At 29.1% G+C, this 20,371-nt stretch overlaps 2 protein-coding genes across 2 annotated transcripts; one reads left to right on the top strand and one right to left on the bottom strand.

The window, feature by feature from the left end:
* The first annotated feature begins 7,168 nt into the window (after positions 1-7,168).
* ACR7 (ACT domain repeat 7) lies at positions 7,169-10,232 on the top strand. Its single transcript, XM_068613053.2, has 7 exons — positions 7,169-7,422; positions 8,009-8,054; positions 8,172-8,286; positions 8,396-8,463; positions 8,579-9,145; positions 9,234-9,338; positions 9,430-10,232. The coding sequence occupies exons 1-7, from the start codon at positions 7,361-7,363 to the stop codon at positions 9,790-9,792; spliced, it is 1,326 nt and encodes a 441-aa protein (XP_068469154.1). The 5' UTR covers positions 7,169-7,360; the 3' UTR covers positions 9,793-10,232.
* An 8,145-nt stretch (positions 10,233-18,377) lies between these two features.
* Positions 18,378-20,371, bottom strand: LOC137809689 (protein cornichon homolog 4). Its single transcript, XM_068610785.1, has 5 exons — positions 20,230-20,371; positions 19,902-20,083; positions 18,906-19,028; positions 18,686-18,813; positions 18,378-18,610 (listed from the first exon to the last, which is right to left on the bottom strand). The coding sequence occupies exons 1-4, from the start codon at positions 20,299-20,301 to the stop codon at positions 18,780-18,782; spliced, it is 411 nt and encodes a 136-aa protein (XP_068466886.1). The 5' UTR covers positions 20,302-20,371; the 3' UTR covers positions 18,378-18,610; positions 18,686-18,779.

Below are 20,371 nucleotides of genomic sequence, written 5' to 3'. Positions count from 1 at the left end.
TCTGCCTCCTCATTCTCGTCTCAACTGTTAAGCAACAGTTAATCTGAAAACCCTAAATCGAAGTAACAAGTGGTGAGTACCAAAATTCCTTCTCTCTCCTCGTACAGTGTCCCTTGGTTTGTGTAAAAAGACAAGCTGACAAACCAAACGCAGTGTGTGGCGTGGCGTGGTGTGGTGTGGTGTGCCCCACGCCTTTTTAGGGTTGATGGCCTGAACCACGTCTCTTCCCGCCACACTTTCAACCATCTTATTCTATTCCTCTCAACTAACCTCTCTTCCAATTCTTTATTCTTTCTTGCAGGCCTTCACCACTCTCTCTATCTTTCTTTTTATTTTTTCTGTTTCAAATATTTTCTGTGTATCTTCTACACTCCAACAATACCAATACATGCTGTATTATTTTGTTTAAAGCCAACCACGGTAGCTAAACCCTGGAACGTGTTTTCTGACAAACCCCCTTCATCCATGGGTCCCAACCCCACTCGCTTCTTTCCGGATTTATCTTTCTTTTAATACTCGTTTCCAACGTTGTAAGAGAACGATGATTATTTGTTTCCTTCTATTCTTTTAATATGTCATAAGACTTATACAGCATTTAGAAGTTGAGGTGAACTGCACTTTTACAAAGCTCATGTTTAATGTTATTTAAGTAAACATTTTTTTTCTGGATGAAAAAAGTTTTGGTGTGGTATTTTTTTTTATTAGTAAAGAATTAATAAAATAAAATAGGATATTTAAAGGTGTATGAATCTTTATATACCAACTTCTCTTAATTTAAGAATTCACAAGTTCAACAATTTTGTTTTATTGGTGGTACTTGATAAACAAATTGTTGGAATTAACATATAAATATTTTTTTTATAATTAGCAAAAAAATATCTTTTTTTTTATTTTAGCATATTTTTATATTTTTAAAGGTTTTGGTTGTTACAAATACAATGAGAATGCAATTTTTGTGACTCATTAATAAAATAGTTTTGTAGTTTTTAATTTGTTATCAAAGTTATTTGGAGTGTTATAGATAAATTATTTGTACTTATTACCTCAATGTTGTATAAACTCATAGTTTTTTTTTTTTTTTAGCAAATAACAATAAAATTAAATGAGTGCACTTCAGAGATGATTCAACCCTCGTACAACATAATGATGTTCAAATAATATATTTCCATCTACATATCAACAAAAAAGACCTTCTACTGTTTATCTCATCTCTACCAATAATAAAAAAGAATAATAAGGATCAACCCTTATACAAATACTAAATTGAATGCATACATACCAAGGGTTCTAGACACCAATCAGAGAATGAGAAATTAACACTGTATCTTTGATGAGATCCAGGACCAAATCTTAATCTGTGCCGCAATGAGAAAACTTCAGCATGATCAACCCCTCCACCTTTAAATAAACAGTTATTCATGTGTCTCCATATCTCGCTAACCAACGCAATCCACACATTGCTCATAATAAAATTAACTGAAGTGGGTGCATCCAAAATCTTGAAATGTTCAAAATGAGACTCAGGATCCATAAAATCGACTGATTTTACTCCTAACCAGTCTAAACTCATAGTATATAATTTCATGTTGAAGGGTGTAATTATTGCCTTATAAATTGATTTTGTAGCATTGAGTTAGACATTAACTCACTATCAAAGTTTATTCTAGTCAATTTTTTTGGGGTTATTATGTCACAGTATATAAATTCACTTACTAAGAAATTGTTATAAATTTAAGTGTCGCATTGAGTAGAAATTAGAAAATTGAGTGACATATAAGGAAAAAAAAAAGATAAAAACGTATTTTCTTTAATCACTTTGTGAGTTTGACTCAAGTCTCAATATTATTGAGTATATTTGGTAAATCCTTACTCATTTTTTTTTTCATCAGCAAAGTAAATCCTTACTCGTAAGATCTATCAATGATATCAAAGTCAATTATAACCAACATAGAACAACTTCTCACTTAAGGAAGAGATTCTTATGATTTCAAGTGATGTAAATCTCACATGTAAAATTTTTATAACTTTTTTGTTATATTTACTTATTTGTTAACTATTGAAAAACACAAAAATAAAAGAAATGAGAATTGAATTGTGTTTTAAAAACTTTTGTCTTTTTTTTTGCTAATATTGTTTAAATCCGTGCCAACAAACAATAGATTTTGTTACTAACTAACAAAGATTTTCATAAACTGAGTTTGAAAAACTTTTCCTTCTTTTAGTCGGTACAATAGATATAACATGTGGGAGGGGTGGATAGCTGGATCTGGAAGGCTGAGGGGTCTCAAAGTTTTACTGTTAACTCAGCTTATAGCAAGGTAAGGAGGGTTAGTGATGGGGAGTCCTCTCCGACCTACTGTAGGTTGTGGAGGTGTAAAGCCTTGCCTTCTGCTGTATTCTTGGCCTGGAGAGTTTTGGAAAATAGGATTGCAACTAGGGTTAATTTGGTAAGGCGCGGGATGGTGGTTGAAAATCCTGTATGTTGCTTGTGTGGGAAGGTCGATGAGTCGTCGAGTCACTTGTTCACCGTTTGTGACTTTGCTTGGAGGGTATGGTGCCTTTGCTTTGAGTGGCTTGGAGTGTCGTTCGTAATCCATTCGGATCCAATGCAAAATTTTATTCAATTCAGGTTGAGTCAGGCATCTGTCTAATGATGTTTGGGGGCAATTTGGGTTGGAATTGTGAGTGAAATTTGGAAGCATAGGAACTCGGTCGTCTTTAATGGAGGAGTGACAGATGCGTTAGAAGTTTTTGCCTCAGCACAAGTAAAGGTGTGGTCTTGGATTGCTGCAAAGTCCCGCGAAGTTTATTTTTCCTATCCCTGTTGGGTTCTAGATCCTTTGGCCTGTATACGGCTGATTCGGTAAAGCTAGTTAGCGCTTGGTTTGGTTGGTCTTTTGACCGGCGGTTTTGGGTGTCGAGTTAGGAGTTAAATTGTATGTGTGTTTGTAAAAGGGTTGGACCACCCCTGAAGTGGTTCTCATTTATTGATTTTTTATTGCTGATAAAAAAAAAAAAACAATAGATATAACATACAATATACCACGATAGAAATGAATAAATTACTTAATATGGTTAGATATTGTTTGTTTGATAGTCCATACTACATCCAATTCTCAAATAATTGTTTAAGTTCAACTAACAGACAATTACTGCATGTATTCTTACAGATTATAATACCTCTAAGCCATACGAGTATTGTTTGACAACAAGCCACTCATGACTGATATGAGTATTATTTCAACAACAAGTCACTCTTCACTCAAAATAAAATAAAAAAATTGTTCTGTGTGGTCACAATGATTACACGATTAAGCACTCTCTACTAGGTTGTTAAATGAATACAACAATGTTCTTATAAAACTATTTAGGACTCATAAAGATTTTGACAACCATTTGGCACTTATTCAATTCAAACTCTACTTGTTTTTCATGAAAGATGACTTTATATAGGTGCAAAAGAAAATAGTCGGTGGAAATTATTTTATGAACGTCAAATAAGCTTTAGGCTTACTTGAATTTTTTCCTTGCATATGACGTAAAAATGCATTAGATGTGTTCAATGCATGCATTAGTTATGCTCAATGCATGCATTAGATGCACTTATATTCTTCAAGCAATGTCCCAATAGTTGGTTATTAGGTCTTGACCAAAAAATCTTAATTTGAAACTATGTAAAGTATAAATTCATAATGACATACAATCATTTTTAGTATTGACAAAACAAGCGCTAGGGAGTTGGTGAAGCAAACCAATTTTAGCACTTCAAAAGATCGTTGATGTAACAAAATAAACATAATTCATAATATTCGTGAGGTATGATGTTAATTTAAAATTTTGTGTGAATTGTTTGAGAATGTGAAAACAAGATTGTATAGTACTATATTATCTTGTAGACAAGTACTTGCATATTTTAAGATATATTATTTTAGACAAAGCTTGTGTTTTACCAATATTTAGTTTTATATTTTGTTATTTTCAATATTTAACTAAAATGAAAAATGTTGAATTTTTTTAACATTTACACTATTTTCTAGACAGATCTGCAAACATCAAATATGTTAATATCAGATATTTAGCTTTTTGGATGAAATCTATTAAACGATAATTAGTAACACGGTAGATAATTTAAACTATTTAAATGTAACCATTTTTTATCAAATTTTAAACTTCAATTTAAACATAATGAACACTATCTAATTGAAAAAATTATAAGAATTTGTTATGAAAAGTCTGGAGAATAAAAAGAAATTTTTTTTTTATAAAGATAATAAGTTTTATAAATAAATTATTAAATAATTAACATTATATTTCATATATTTGATATGACTTATAATTTCAATATGTTATTTTTTAAATAATTTATATTATACAGAAATATTTGACGTTAAAAAAGATTAAAAAATGTAATAAATGAAATAAAAAATCTTACATTGTTCTACTTAATACTTTTACTTGGAGAGAATTAGAAGTGTTATTTTTTAAAATTTTATGTTTTTTAATCTTATTATATAAACTTACATGTTTTACTCTCTGGTTAGAAGTAATATAAACAATCAGTAAGATAGAGTGTTATATTTGTAGTTATAAAACAGAATTTTATTGTTTAAGACTATTCATAGACATATTATCAAATTATTTAACAAATTTAATATAAAAAACCGACGTTTGAAAATAAAATGTAACGAATAACAGTACATAAATGCATGATAAATAAAAGAATATGCAAATTTAATATGTGCATATATATATATATATATATATATATATATATATATATATATATATATATATATATATACACACACGCACATCATACATTAAACCATATGTTAAATGTTATATCAATTATCTGATTATATAAAATCATTTACTTATGTCCTGTATAAATTTTGTTGTAAATTAATTATGCTTAAACCATCCTATTGTAAGGTTTATTTTATTATAAAATCTTATACATTTATTTCAAAAGTCTAATAATTTATTTGAATTGATTTTCATTCAATAGAAAATCATATCTGCATGATTTCCTAAGTTCACGTTACATCTTTGTAAGTTTTAAGATTGTATATTGAGTTTGATTTTTTTCTCTCAGTAAATTCCAACAAGACAATATTGAGTTTGAAATAATATAAGAATAAAATTAAATATATCTTTAAATTTCTACAAATATAATATGATTATGTTTTGCTTTTATCTTTTACAAATTTATTTATTAATCGTAATATATGATATTTTCGAATAGTTTTTATAATTGTTTATAGTTAATTTATTGGATTTTTTTTGCACAATTATGTAATTTGATATTTTTTTTATTTCATATTATTATGTTAAATTTTTATTTATTTTTATGATTTATCGAACAAATACTATTTTAAATTTAGATAATTAAACTTTCTAGTTATATAACTTAGTCAAATAATATATTTATTATTTAATATAAGTAAAATAATTATATAAATAATTTTTTATTCAATGGTTTAGTTTTCTTAACAACTTATTTTTAATAAAAATAATTATAATTTACTTTGACACTTATAATTTATCTTTTATACATTAATATTTAAATTTGACTTTTAAACTATTGTAAAACCATTTTTGTTCAATACAGATGAACAAAGAAAAAATATTTTATATTCTTAAAATTACAACTCTAATATGTTAAAATTACATATAATATTTAAATTAAATATTATTATTTAGTTTTCATCTTTAATTGAAAATTAGTATAAAATAATGTTATTCATGATATATTATATTTTGTTATATTTATTAGTTTTATCTTTAGGGTTTACATATAATATAGTTATAAATTTACAATATATTTCTTACATATAACTTTGGACCATCTTATGTTTTAATGCCGAATTTAAGTGATTTAATTATTGAATATTGCTCTCAAAAGGTGTAATATTCATGTGTTTAAGTGATTTAATTATTGAATATTGTTCTCAAGAGGTGTAATATTCATGTGTTTAAGTGATTTAATTATTGAATATTGTTTCCAAAAGTGTAATACTCACAAGTATATATAACTGGAAAAATAATAAATGTATGATAAATAAATTAATATCAATTTTGAAGATATGTTAAAGGAAATAACAGAAATGGGAAGATACAAATTAAATTCACTACACTAAAACTTCCAAAACAATAATAACTTATTGCAGTCTTACCAATGTATTGATTATACAACAATATTACCTTTTAATGTTGTAAATTTAAATACATATTAATATTCTGTTTGAGTTTTTCTAGTATCAAAGAAAAACTTATTATAATAATAAATAAAAATATATTTATTATCATTTAAAGTTAATTACTGTTAAAATCACTTCATTATCTATTTTATCAATATTTTTTTGACACATTCAGGATTTTCTTAATCAGAGGCCAGCAAATAAGTTACAATGATTCTTAATTAATAGAAAGAAAGAAAGTTTACCATAAAATTATTACAATATCTATGATTTTATAAATTTTAATTGTTTTATCATATTTTTATATTTTAAAAATATATATTTTTTTTAAAAGATTAATTTTATGATTTATCAAATTAGTTCTGTATTTATCGTATTGATTAAAATAAAAAACGAGAATAAGCAAAGGTGAATATCAAGAAAATAGTAATAATAAAAAGATTTAAGTAGTAATAGAAAAAAGTGAATATAAAAAAAAAAGGCAAAAAAGAGTGTATGTTATCACGTGTAGACGTCATCATTGATGTCGTCAAATCTCACCTTAATTACCAAGTTTACTCAGTTTAATTTTGAACTAAATTCCACCACGTGGCTCCACCCTCTCCTAATATGTTCCTACCTGTTGAGTAAAGAACAAGCAAATCGACACGTGGGATCCCACGTGTTTTCCATGCTGGATTGCGAGTCACGCTGATTGGTCCAAAAAGACAGGTGTCATCTTTGTTTAATCAAAATTAAAGTGCTAGTTAAAGGATTTAACAAAATTATGGGGTGTGACTTGAAACAGAGCAACGAAATTAGAAAGCTCGGTCAGCGCCCACGCGCTAGTCACGCCATGTGACAGTGCTGTGTGTGCTATTTTCCCTGTGTATAGACATGCTAGGGTTACCCTATACTAAATATTTTAAATTAAATACACAATATTAATAAAATATTCCTGAAGATAAAAGGGTGCTATATATATATAAGGGTGTTCTATGTGAACACGGAGATAGATAGAAAGAGAGAGAGAAAGAGAGCCACTGTTTGTTGCACACGGTTAAGGGAAGAAGAAGAAGAAAAAGGAAAAGAAGACTCTTGCTGTGCGAACCTCAGATTTCTCTATTCTCAAACAAATACACGAATCTTTCTTCTCTCATTTGAAGAACTGCAAAAGGAAAATGGAATGGCCTGCGTGCACGGACGAATACGAAAAACTTGTAATACGGATGAGCACTCCCAGGTTTGTTATACCTCTTTTCATTTGTTGTCTCTTTGTTTCTTTTAGTTGAGACTGACTTTAGTTTGTAATTCTCTATGTGTTGCATCGATCTATAAGTTTCGTACCTGATTTTGTGTAATCTTAGGCTATCATTCTGTTTATTCTTGTTTTTGTGTTGTTTTATGGATACACCATATGATTTTCTGCAAAAAAAATTATCATTGAGCCATGATTTTTTGTTACTTGGACTGGTAGCAACTCGTTCCCTGATAATTCGAAAATAGGTGCTGTTTTTTTTTTTTTTTTTTCCAGCGAAATCCCTTTTTGGCAGACAAGAATGTTTCGTGTCTATGACCTTGCATTTGCTCCTTCTTGCATCTTATATTTCAAAGGATATCTATTTGTTTCAAAAGTCACACCGACTTTTGAATTTGATTTGTCAGCTGCTAATATTTTAACAGTTTTTTTGACTTTTCTCATTGCGTATGGCCTCCTGCTCTTGTGAAAGGTCGCTGTTTCCTTTAGTGCATTCTTTGTATCTTGATGTTTGGAAGAGAAATCAGGGGACAGATCAATTTTGCTAACTTTGAATTTTTTTCTGAAACAGGGTTGTTATTGACAATTCCGTGTTCTCTTCAGCTACTCTAGTCAAGGTAACCTCCCAAAGAAACTCTTGCGCATATGGGAACTAATTGTTCCAAAAATATTTTGATTTCATGTAAAGAAAGAATAATTAAGTAACAGTAGTCTTTTTTCAATGAATTTCACAGGTTGACAGCGCTAGAAGACATGGTATTTTATTGGATGCTGTACAGGTGCTCACTGACCTGGATCTTTCTATAAAGAAAGCCTATATTTCTGCTGATGGCAAGTGGTGTATGGATGGTAAGCTAATTGACATTTCCCTTTCTAATCACTGGTTTGGTTCCGGTTTCTTCTCGTGAGATGGGTTAATGCGTTATGTACTAATATATTTTGCCTATTCAATGGACAGTTTTTCATGTCACTGATCAAAACGGAAACAAGATAACGGACGAAAGCGTTTTAAAATATATTGAGCAGGTATTTAATGGTCTTTACAACTACTAAATGAGTTACAATTTCGATGTTACCTGATAGAATTTATTGTTTATATATAGTGTTTATTGTGTATCTAATCTGATTTTTCTCTTGACAGTCACTTGGGAGCATTCACTATGGGAGAACCAACAGTTCTAATGGTCTCACTGCGCTGGAATTGACAGGAACTGACCGAGTTGGTCTTTTATCGGAGGTGTTTGCCGTACTGGCTGATCTTCAATGTGATGTGGTTGAGGCCAAGGTTTGGACTCACAATGGGCGTATTGCTTCCTTAATTTATGTGAAAGACTCTAGTTCTGGGTCTGCTATTGAGGACTCTCAGAAATTTAATAAGATTGAACTGCGCTTAAGAAATGTTTTGAAGGGAGACAATGACATCAGAAGTGCAAAAATTTCTGTTTCTATGGCTGCGATGCACACTGAAAGAAGGCTACATCAAATGATGTTCACGGACCGTGATTATGAGAGGACTCCCATTCTTGAGGTTACTTCTGATAGCCCAGTGGTGACGGTTCAGAATTGGGCAGGAAGGGGCTATTCAGTCGTGAATGTTCAGTGCAAAGATCGAACCAAGCTTTTATTCGATGTTGTATCCAATTTGACAGACATGGAATATGATGTATTTCATGCAACTATTAACACAAATGATGACCGAGCATACTTGGTAATTATTCTACATCCTTCCCTGAAAACTAGTTTTTTTCCCCTTGCTTAATTTATGTTACTTAAGTTTGTTCTTATCTTCACTTCAGGAGTTTTACATAAGACACAAAGATGGCACTCCAATTAGCTCAGAACCAGAGCGTCAACGCGTAATTCAATGCTTAAAAGCTGCTGTAGAGAGAAGGGCATCTGAGGTATAGACTTCATTCCTCTGGCGTTTGTATTGTTATTACCTTTTGACATAAAGTGTTGAAGATGAATTAATTTTAAATTATTTGATTATAGGGTGTTCGACTAGAGTTATGCAAAGAAGACAGGCAGGGGCTTCTAGCAGAAGTAATGAGAACTTTCCGCGAGAATGGGCTGAATGTGACCAGGGCTGAGATATCCACTGTAGGGAACATGGCTACAAATATATTCTATGTGACGGATGCGGTTGGAAATCCAGCTGATTCAAAAATTATCGAATCTGTTAGGCAGAAAATTGGGTTAAGCAATTTAGAAGTGAAGGAATTGCCGTTGATAAACCATCAGGAGATACAGAGAGAGGATGAAGCGGTTGGAATTGGTGGGGCAGTGTTGTTGTCCATAGGGAGTCTTGTGAGAAGAAATCTATACAATTTGGGATTAATCAAATCCTGTTCCTGAGTTAGGCTAGAACACAGAGGGTGAGGTTTTCTATGCATATTTTTGTAGCATATTATTCTTTGCTTCAGAATTGGGTTGTGTGCAGAAAAAGTTGAAAGGTAGAATTTGGTGATAGCGGTTGTTTTTAGTTGGTTGAGAGTTGGGTTGGGTTTGGTAGGTGGAAACGGATAGTTAGATGTGTACAGCTATGGCGGATTGGGGTGGCCACCATTTTAAATGCTCCTTTTAATTAGAACAGATTTTGGTTATTGCGGAAAGGTGTTTGAAGGTTGTGAATGCAAGAGAAGAATATAGAATTGGATTCCTGGTGGCAGGGGCACAAGTTTAGGTAGATACAGAACAAATTGGGTTCATTGTTCCCTTAGCACTAAGCTCATGTGTACATATCCACTTTTCCCCATTCTTATCACTATTAATTCTAGTGGTTTACTATTTTTAAATTCAACTCTCCCTTCTTTTCGCCTTTCTCACTAATTGAATTTTTTTTATATTTATTTGCTATCTCTTAAAAAATGTAAAATAAAAAATAAAAGACATATAATTTGTTCTCTGTTTTTATGTTCGATGGTTTAAGTAGAGTTAGGCAAATATACTTATTGTAATATCCTTATCTATTGAAAGAAGAGTTAGGCAAATATACTTATCGGAATAAAATTTTGTTAAATAATGAAAAGGAGTATTGATGTATCGTTAATTGAAATGTCATTAAATCAAAATGAGAATATTAGTTAACGAAAAAATTATAAATAATTAAATATTCTGAATATTTTAAAATGTCAATTAAGTTCAAATTAAAAGTATTTTTTTTTTTTTATGAAGTCACGCTTGGTTAATTCATTCTCGATTGCTTTTAAAAGTATTCATGTCGCAGAGTGGAAGATACTTAATATTAGGACTTTAATTGAATTTTGATTAACTTTGAAGACAAACAAAGACTTAATCTCATGATTCAAATTTAGAAAAGCCGACACAGGAGTTTGACAGAGACACACCCGTGTAAATCATCCGTTAAATTCCTTAACAACATTATAATGACCCATCAAATCACGATATAAATATATATTAAACTATTTAAGATATAATGTGTCAGAAATCTGGAGAAAAGCTTGACCTAACCTCTAACTTGGTTTGTATTTGAAGATTGAATTTCTCTTGAAAGACCAAAATATTGAGTTCCATAAGAGTGGATGAATGAGGTGAGTGAAAAGGAAAGCATGTGGAAAAGGTAACAAGGAGGCAAAGTGCCGTAGTTGTTGCCGCTGTTGTAGGTGAGCTGATTTTGTTTGTTTGCCCAATTTTCACATGCCTTCTCTTCTTTTCTTTCACCTCTTCTAATCAAGTCTCACCACACTCAATCTTATATTTGTTTGAATTTGAAAATAAATTTGAAGGAATGAATTTAAAATAATTTTTAAAAAAATATATAAAAAATGAAAAAAATTATGAAAGTTTGTAATTGATGTCGTAGACCATAAGTAAAATTATAATTTTTTTTAAATAAAAAATATAAGATTATAATTTATTTATTTTTTATATAAAATTATTGTAAAATGAATTTGATTTATTATATTTGTGAATTATAGACTTTGTAATTCAAACATTATTTCCAATACTCTCTTAGAGTTAATTTTGAAAAAAATATAAATTATGTAAAATATTTGTAACATATTTATAATTGTTAGAAACTTAATTTGCTTCACTTTAAAAAAAAATATAATTGTGAATTATTTATTTATGAATTATAGTGGTTTGTAGTTAAAGGAGTAGAATTATTTTTGGTAGAGTGTTAGAACTAACTTGAGAAAAAATACTTATGTCAAATATTCAGAACATATTTATGATTTTGAGAAACTATATTTGATTCAATTAAAAAAATTATAGGTGTGTAAAGGAAAAAAAGATGCTTGTGAACAATTTGAAATGTAGGAAATTTGTTTATGTTGAAGCAAAATTCATAGATAAAATATGGCCATAATAAATATTAAACATAGTATATTAAATATATATATATAAAGAATATGAAATTATAATCATGTTCCAAAAAATAATAACAATAATATAGAAAAATATGTATCATTCAAAAGACTCCTCATAAAGTTGTTGTTACAAGTGTTCAATCCTGTCATGACCTTGTTGAAACGAGAGTTGATGTTGAGGTTTATGGTTCTGATTGATTCCTGCAACTCTTAAATTCTACTCAAAATTTGTGGTATAATTTTAGAGTGATCCTGGATTGGGGATTGAGGTGCACTGCCATGAACATCCTCGTTCGGGCGTCATCTTCCTCATCCTCCCATTGATCTGTCTCATATTGCCACACACCATATACCTGATGGATATTTAACTTCTTCAGTATTTTTTTCGCAAAGAAGTGGGACCACCCGAGCTCGAGACTTGTTCTAGAGATAAATCAACTTTGCACACATTCATGATCCGTGTGACAGCATGGGGAAGATGCATGTTGTGGTCTCGATATTTATGCCATTATATAATGGGGTCAGTTAATCACAATATTATTTTGATTTCCCATAACATGAAAATGTCTTCATGCAACAATTGAGAATAATTACTTCATCGTAGACTCAAGATGTGTCATCCACTGATAGACTACCTACAATCTTGACATTAAGACCTTGCATCCCTTGCCCATAATGACTGCCAATGCCATATCATAATTGTAGTTTAGATCATCATAAGGCCTTTGCAACATTCACTTTTAGTCCCTTGAACTTCAACTTAGTTAACGCCAACCAATCTGGAAGGCCACCAATAATTCGCTTTTGGTTCACCTTGGAATAGGGAAGGCCACCAATAATTCGCTTTTGGTTCACCTTGGAATAGGGGATACCATCGTCTATAATCCTAAGATTTGTGTAAAACACTCTCATCATATCCTCAAAACATCAAAGCTGTTTCAATTCTTGATGTTCCAAAGGATGGTTAGACTCAAATCATGTTGCCTGAAAGAAGACAAAATTCATTACTTTAGGGATCATGATCGATCTATTATAAAATCACCTGCCATACTCCAACATTTTCTCTCACTCGGTAAAAAATTGTAATTGATTAAAAATGTCCTCAATATCAGGGACTCGTGCAGAAGGAACTTAATCATCTGCATGAGCTTTTTCCTTACCCTCTTGACAACTATGTTGTCTCTTAGAAGATGAAGACATCATTCCTACAAAACTTACTGAATTTTTTTGGATACAATAAGTGAACAGTTGCATACAATTTGATGATAACAACCAAAAAATAAATAAATAAATAGTTGCAAACCGTCATATAGATTGAAATATATTATATTTAAATTAAAAGCAAGTGTCAATTTGTGTTATAAATAAAATTACATATCCAATAAAAAAAATAACTATGCATAACTAAATACAAGAAAAATGTAGGTTCAAGGAGACTCAATCATTATCTTCACCAACTTTCTCATTCGTCTATCGGGGGACATGCCAAATAGTTGCTTTACGATATTAGGTTGAGCTCTTAGGAAGTCATAACAGCTATCCAAGACATCAACATTTTGTATGTTCATCTACACTAACATTTATCACAAATCAGATTCAGAGCACTGGAAAGATGTAGTACGACACGAATAAATCTAATGACATGACCACTTACTTTGATGACATAGCTTGTTGCTAAGTAATCTTAGTAGTTTTTCTTTTCTAATTAAATCCTATACCACAATAATGATATCACTATTGTTGGAGATCCCACATCGACTAGAGATTAAAGCCTTTCATTATATACAAGTGGGTGCAAACCTCAACCTTATGAGCCGGTTTTATGAGATTGAGTTAGGCTTAAAGTCCACTTTGTAACAACTATATTAAGATTATATTAGTGAATTTATTTTACAGCAAAAATCATCAATGATATAATTGTAGAAGTCAATAATCATTTTACACGATAATTTATAACGTATAATGATATAAAAATTCTTTATTTTTTTTTTTCATAAAACTGATAGTACGTCAAACATCAAATTGATAAACAGAACTATTTCTTTTACCTAAATAAACCAAACTATTAGAACTTAAAAAGTTGTAAAAATCTTTAAATAATTATTGTCTTAATTCTTGTTCATTACGGATCGGTTAATATGTAAGACATATATCAAGCCAAAACCAATGAATTGATGCGTCATCTCAAGTGTGAATCAGTGACGAAGACGAAAATATAAACAAACGAAATGTTGATTATTAAAAAATAGGACAAAAAGTAAACAAACAAAAAAGGACAAAGGAAAGAAACAAATGAAATGCCAACAAGAACCTCCACATAATATTTTAAGGATTTGTTTACCTTTGTTTTATGATAAGTTGGAAAGAAAGCAGAAAAAAAAAATCAGTGACTAAAAATAAATAAATAAAACAAGTTTTATTCACTCTGCATAATATAAGAGTTTCTTAATTAGCAATGACTCTGTTGTCTTTTATACAAAGAGGTAAGGTATAACACAATCCACATGTTTGATTCAAACATATAAGTGAGACAAACTGAGTTAAATTATAGGCTTAATTCAAATTTGACTATATATTTTTATAAAACAAGAACTGCATTGCAATAGATAAAATGTCTGAACAAGAGAGTAACAAACAAGTTCCCGATAAAAAAAAAATAACAAACAAGGAAGAGAGATTTTGTATTTGTTTTTTCGGATATATGTTCTTATAAATAATAACAAAAATTGAAAAACTAAAAAGTTGTGAGAAATAATAAGAAACATAATTAAAAACACACCAACACTCTATCTATCATTTTTCATAAAATAAAACAAGTGGGCATTTTAAAATTTCATCTTGTAGAAACTTTGCATATTTTTTAATCAGCACAAAGAATCAATAAATTAAGAAAATAATAATAATAACTTGATAGTATTTCAATTGTTTACAAAAAAAAAATTAAACAAAGTGTTCTATTACATTAACATATTAGCCTTTATCCTGAATCTTGGTATATAATCTATAACTTTATTTTTTTAATTTCCTGATGCTTTTCTTTAATTAATTCAAACTAACCCTAAGTTTGCATTATCTCGAGATTACCATGAAAAAATAAACAAAAAATAATGAGAAAATTGAAAATATAATTATTTAAAATTTCCTAAATACTTTGAAAGTAACCATAAAAACAGTAAAATACCACAACAGACAACATACCCTGCACATATACCCTGAAGTAAAATTATATAGCTAAGAACAAACACACACACACTATATTATAGAAAACTTTTTATAGTAATTTTTATAGCAGCAAGTTAGCCACCTGACCCTTTTTGTGTCGTTACATTTGCAGAAAGCATATGTTTGGAGTATGAACAATGATAGAAAGCCAAGGAAATAACAGTTAGAAAGGAGAAGAAAATGATGTCAGTGTTTTTTATTAAGAACAGATGTTGTTTTCCTTTTCATATGAATGACCTGATAATCTGATAAAACGATAATGACAACTCACCAAGTTGCACGAATAAATTAGGCTCACATTTTCAGCTAACCAACAATGTTTGTTCGTTAAACGTTACGATCCAAGTTGCACACTGCCTTGTCTTTCATTGCATTGTTTCTACAAAAGATCATTATTGGCTGCTTCTGTAAAGAATCTTTAACCGATATGCGCCTGCTCATGCAAGTGCAAAGCCAACACGTTTTCAAATGAGATTAACAATGAACACTAACATATTCAAAGGAAACAGAAATTCCTTGGACTTGATGAATGGATTTGTATTTCAAAACATTTTTGTAATCATAAAAGGTATAAAAATAATGTACTAAACATCTGTTGGGGAAATAAAATCAGGATGCACCTGAAATTTCATTAATTTTACTCCAACCTGTGAGGAAGAGTATCTTGGAATTAAATATTATACCAGTAGGTACCGGGTACATGTGGTTTTAGTATTTGTGTTTTTAATTATGGTTTAAACGTGAATTCGGCTCAATAATAATGGATCTATAATAATTATATAAATAGTCACAGGTTTTGAGAAAATGTATATTATTGTCGCGTATTAATTACATCGAACACCGAATACCAAATATTTATTTAATCGTTGGAAATTTTTTATGGTATCATCTCAACCGAGAACATTCGAAGGAGATAAGCTGTAGATGAGAAGTAGCAAAAGTAATCCAAGGTGAAGTTAAATGGTTAAACGAAACGAAGGAAGGAAGATGATTAGTCGATCGAAAAAGAAGAAAATAACATGCAATCTAATTGATCTTTATTTTTACTAATGAAATATATATATATATAAAATAAAAAGAATGAATTTAAAAATTATAAAAAATTATATTGTCAATCCAACCTTCGTATTATAAAAAATAAAAACATTATATTAAAATAAAGACACGTGATTATTATTTTAGTTTGTCAATACTATACTTCATTTTTATGGTTGTTTTATTTTTTATTTTTTAATAAAAAAAATTCATTTTCATTTTCTTTTTCATCTATAATTTTTAACGAAACCATATTCGTTTCTTCTTCTTTATTACATTTTTTTTCTGTATTTCTTTCCTATCAGTCCAACACAAAATTAGAATTTGAAAAATATGATATTTTTTACATAGGGTTATTCGTTTTTATTCTTTAAAAATTATTTAAGTTAAAGTTTCAAAGGACAAACTTAAATTATATTGTTTTTAAAGTACAAGAACTAATAATGAATACATTCTTTACAAAAACTAATAAAAAGACTTTCAGAAACATCTAAAAATATATTCAATTCGTGATTTCAACGCTAAAAAAATGTGTTTAAGAATCCAGAGATGCCTTTTGCGTAGTTTTGGCTTTTCTGGCTCACCTAAATTTAATTGCTTTGCTTCGAAAGTGGATGGAATTGTCTCGTTTGAGGAAAGTTGGAAATTTACATTTTTTTATTTTATTTTATTTATTTATAATTTCAAAGGGTGTTTAACAACTAATTACGGCATGGTCGGAGTTGGATCTTTATTAAGTAAGAATAGTTAATAATTAAAATTTTAATAATTAATTAAATATAATTTAAAAATTATTTATTAATTATATAAATTATTTTAAATATTAATAATATTTTAATATATAAAATAATATTTAATTTAATAATAATTAATTATTTTTTATTTAAAATTAATTTATATTTAATGATTTTTTATTAATATTTTTAATACACAACAAAAATAAAATTTCGTTGTGTTTGAAATACACAACAGAAACTTGTATTTATGTTTAATTAATTTTTTTACAAAAAGAAATTAATGAAATCTCTGATTCAGTAAAATAAGTTTTCGGGTATATTTTGTGAAATGTGTTCTAAAAAATGTAAAAAAAAGGGTAGGAGTGAACTTAACAAAACAGCAAGAATTATAACTTAAAGTTGGAGGGGTGATACTTTTACACCTTTCAAAAATAAAATACATTCATTATACAACTTATAATATTAATATTTTAATTATATTTTTTTAACTTAAAATAGTAATGCATGTTCTTATTATATTGTTGTTTGCCAAATTCTTCCTACATCCAATATTTTTCAACAGCATAATTTCAAAATTCCTAAAATACTTTTATTTCAGATATGAAAATTTAAAATTTAAAATAATATATTTTGGAAAAATAAATCTGAAAGAACATTTTATGTTCTCTTGAAATAAAATTCTGGAAAAAAAATCAAAAATCCATTTTTAATAAGAAAATCTGCAATAAAAAAAATAATACATTAAAATTATTTTTGTCTTTTCCACTTGAATTGTGTGCAGTAATATGGTACAGGAACCTTGTTGTTTTTATTGTATTGTTAAAATAGTTATTAAGTGGGTGTAATTTTCTTTTAGAGTGTCAAATTATTATTTTTAGAGTACCACTCCTTGAAAACCGTTCAAGAAAAATACTCCCCTTACAGCTTATTATATTATTATTTTAATTATATGTTTCTATAAATTATCAATATATATTATATTATTAAAATAGATGTAAAGGAACATTATTTGTTTTTATATATGATCTGAAAGAATCATAGCTTCTCATTTTAAATTTCCGTTTAATAATAATGTTACATGATATCGATTACATTAATTTTATATCTAAATAAATTATTATTTTATTATGATATAATAATTATTTTAAAAAATAATTGTAAAATAGTTATTTTGATGTGTATACAATATCAAACAAGCTTTATTATTTAATTTAAACTGAAAAAAATAAATATAATTAAAATATGAATTTATTAAATTATTATCAAATTTGTGGTGGTCAAACTTTGTGGTTTTTAATATGAGAGGATAAAGTGAAAAATTATTGATGAAGGACCATTATAGTTGACACTTCCAAAAATTTTCAATCTGAGCCCTACAACTCATTTTATTATTTTATATTTAATAACATAATTTCTATTTTATTTAAATTACTCAATTTAATATATTATTATTATTATTATTTACACTTGTTATAAGGATGTCAATTGAAAATAATGGTGTCAAAAATATCTTTTTCTTTTCTTTAATTACATATAGAAAAATGTTATTTTACAACAAGAAAGTAATAATTTATAATTGTAATTTGTTCTATTTTTTTTTTACTTGAAGTCCATATTTCATCAAAAATATACTTTCATTACAGGTTTTCAACATATCTCACTTATGTATAACACTTATAGCTAACACCTCCATTAGACTCTTGTATACAACATTCTCATAACTCAACATTCCTCTATTCCAGTAGGTTCTAAGAATCAATATACTTCTGTTCTGATTCTAAACATAAGTTGTAATGTGGATGCCGATTCAATCTTCCTTCAAAACAAATCTCCCATGAATTTCCCCTCCTAAAAAACACAAGCAAAATATTATTCTTTATCACTTTTTACAAGTATAAACAACAACACAACCCAGCAACTCACCTCTAAATTTCATGATAACAGTATCACAAGTAATTAACTCTTCTCTGCCACACATTTCTGGGAGTTTACAGCAGGCCACAATACAACCAATCCACTACAATTGCTTATCCAGTGATGTGTAAATCATCCTGCAACAAGCAATTATGAATTAAAACATCCATTTTCTTAAAATCTATAAAATGAAAAGACAACAAATAAGCCTTTTTGAAATTAACATTACCAAAATACAGAGAGGAAAAGGGTAAAAACAAGGTAGAAGAATTTGGCAAGCCGTTGCTTCTTTTCCCAAGGGAGAAGGGTGAATATCTCAGTTACATCAATCAAATGCCTTCTTTGTCTATACCTGATTAAAGGATTACAATAAGCAATCAATATCCACATTTCAGTACATTAAAATTTCAATTCATCTCCTTTAATCCTCTAACTAGTATGCAACTATCTACATGCCAAACTTTCCAAGGTTCCAGCTGGTAGAGAAATAAACAGAAGAATTTTACGTGTATAAGCTGGTGTGTATATATTGTTTGGTTTGACCATCAGCTCCATACAACCAAACCAAATAGGGGGGAAATACTGGCTATATATATATGTTGCATATGTAAACGAACACAAATCAGGACATAAAAGAAAATTTAACTGAATGTGAGAACTTTTTACTTGGTTTGTTTCAGCTCTCTAAACATTCCTAGACTCTCTAAAACGTAAAATATCTCCAAACACCCACAGTCTAATTAAATTCATCCTCCAAAAGACCCAAAGTGTAATTAAGTCTATTCTTTAACTTTATCTAGTATCTAGAACCATTAATATGTATGCATTTGATTTAATATCGATCCTTGATTTTTTATTTTTTTTTAGCTGGTTGTGTTGGAATAGACCGTAAGAATTTTTATTTTTTTTTCTGTTGTGTATATAGAAAGATATTTTTTTTTACTCTGAATAAGAGTTATAACACTTCTTAAATGGATCTATATAATTTTATTGTTTCTTAACGGATAAAAAAAGTACATATTTTTCCCTTCTATAAGGTTTTCAAGGAATGGAATAATTAGTTTTCGTAGCGTGTGTTTGTTTCAATGTTGAGCATAGAAATTCTCAAAGTTCAAACTCGAGCGTTGTTCTCACTCTCAAACTGAAGACCGGAACATTTGTAGAATTTGTGATTGTGTATCATCAAGAAACAAGAAAGTAGCAAAGATTAGTTGTAGAAACTTACATTCGGATGTTGTGTAAAAGATAAGGAGCACAAAGGAGTGCCATTATCCAATGCCTAGTAACAAGGTAGAAGAAGCATTGGACAGCTTGCGTCACAAACTCAGGCAAAACCACCTTATTTATTCGAGCAGATAAGTCATAAGGATTTATATAATCGAACTCTAGGTCTGCGAGGCACATTAGCTGCAACAAACGTGAAACAAGACATCACATCACCGTGAAACAGACCAAACAGCATCGTATATATATAACTTGTTTTTTGATATGATAACATTCAACGGAACTTAGAAGATGAAGATGATAATGATATTGATGGAGAAGAAAAAAACCTGATAAGTGACGAGGATAAGCAAGATAATAAGGAGGAAGAAGGAGATGAGCCAAGCGAATAGATCAGACATTGTCTCTTCCTCCTTCTTCACCCCTTCAGTGATGGGGCGTACGTTCGTCGGAGCCTCTCCCGAGTACGTG

The sequence above is a fragment of the Phaseolus vulgaris genome, chromosome 2 (genome assembly GCF_051622355.1).
Source record: "Phaseolus vulgaris cultivar YP4 chromosome 2, ASM5162235v1, whole genome shotgun sequence".
NCBI classification, from domain to species: domain Eukaryota; kingdom Viridiplantae; phylum Streptophyta; class Magnoliopsida; order Fabales; family Fabaceae; genus Phaseolus; species Phaseolus vulgaris.
Note: the sequence above shows the minus strand (reverse complement) of the source record. Positions and strands in the feature narration are given on the sequence as shown.

What these genes read in the sequence shown, in the direction of transcription:
- LOC137809689 (XM_068610785.1), bottom strand. Translation starts at nt 20,301, where the DNA reads ATGTCTGATCTATTCGCTTGGCTCATCTCCTTCTTCCTCCTTATTATC. An exon ending in CTTTTACACAACATCCGAAT is followed by an intron (nt 19,029 to 19,901) that starts GTAAGTTTCTAC and finishes TCCTTTAATCAG; the next exon opens with GTATAGACAAAGAAGGCATT. An exon ending in CTTTTCCTCTCTGTATTTTG is followed by an intron (nt 18,814 to 18,905) that starts GTAATGTTAATT and finishes TGCTTGTTGCAG; the next exon opens with GATGATTTACACATCACTGG.
- ACR7 (XM_068613053.2), top strand. Translation starts at nt 7,361, where the DNA reads ATGGAATGGCCTGCGTGCACGGACGAATACGAAAAACTTGTAATACGG. An exon ending in ATACGGATGAGCACTCCCAG is followed by an intron (nt 7,423 to 8,008) that starts GTTTGTTATACC and finishes TTTCTGAAACAG; the next exon opens with GGTTGTTATTGACAATTCCG. An exon ending in CTTCAGCTACTCTAGTCAAG is followed by an intron (nt 8,055 to 8,171) that starts GTAACCTCCCAA and finishes TGAATTTCACAG; the next exon opens with GTTGACAGCGCTAGAAGACA.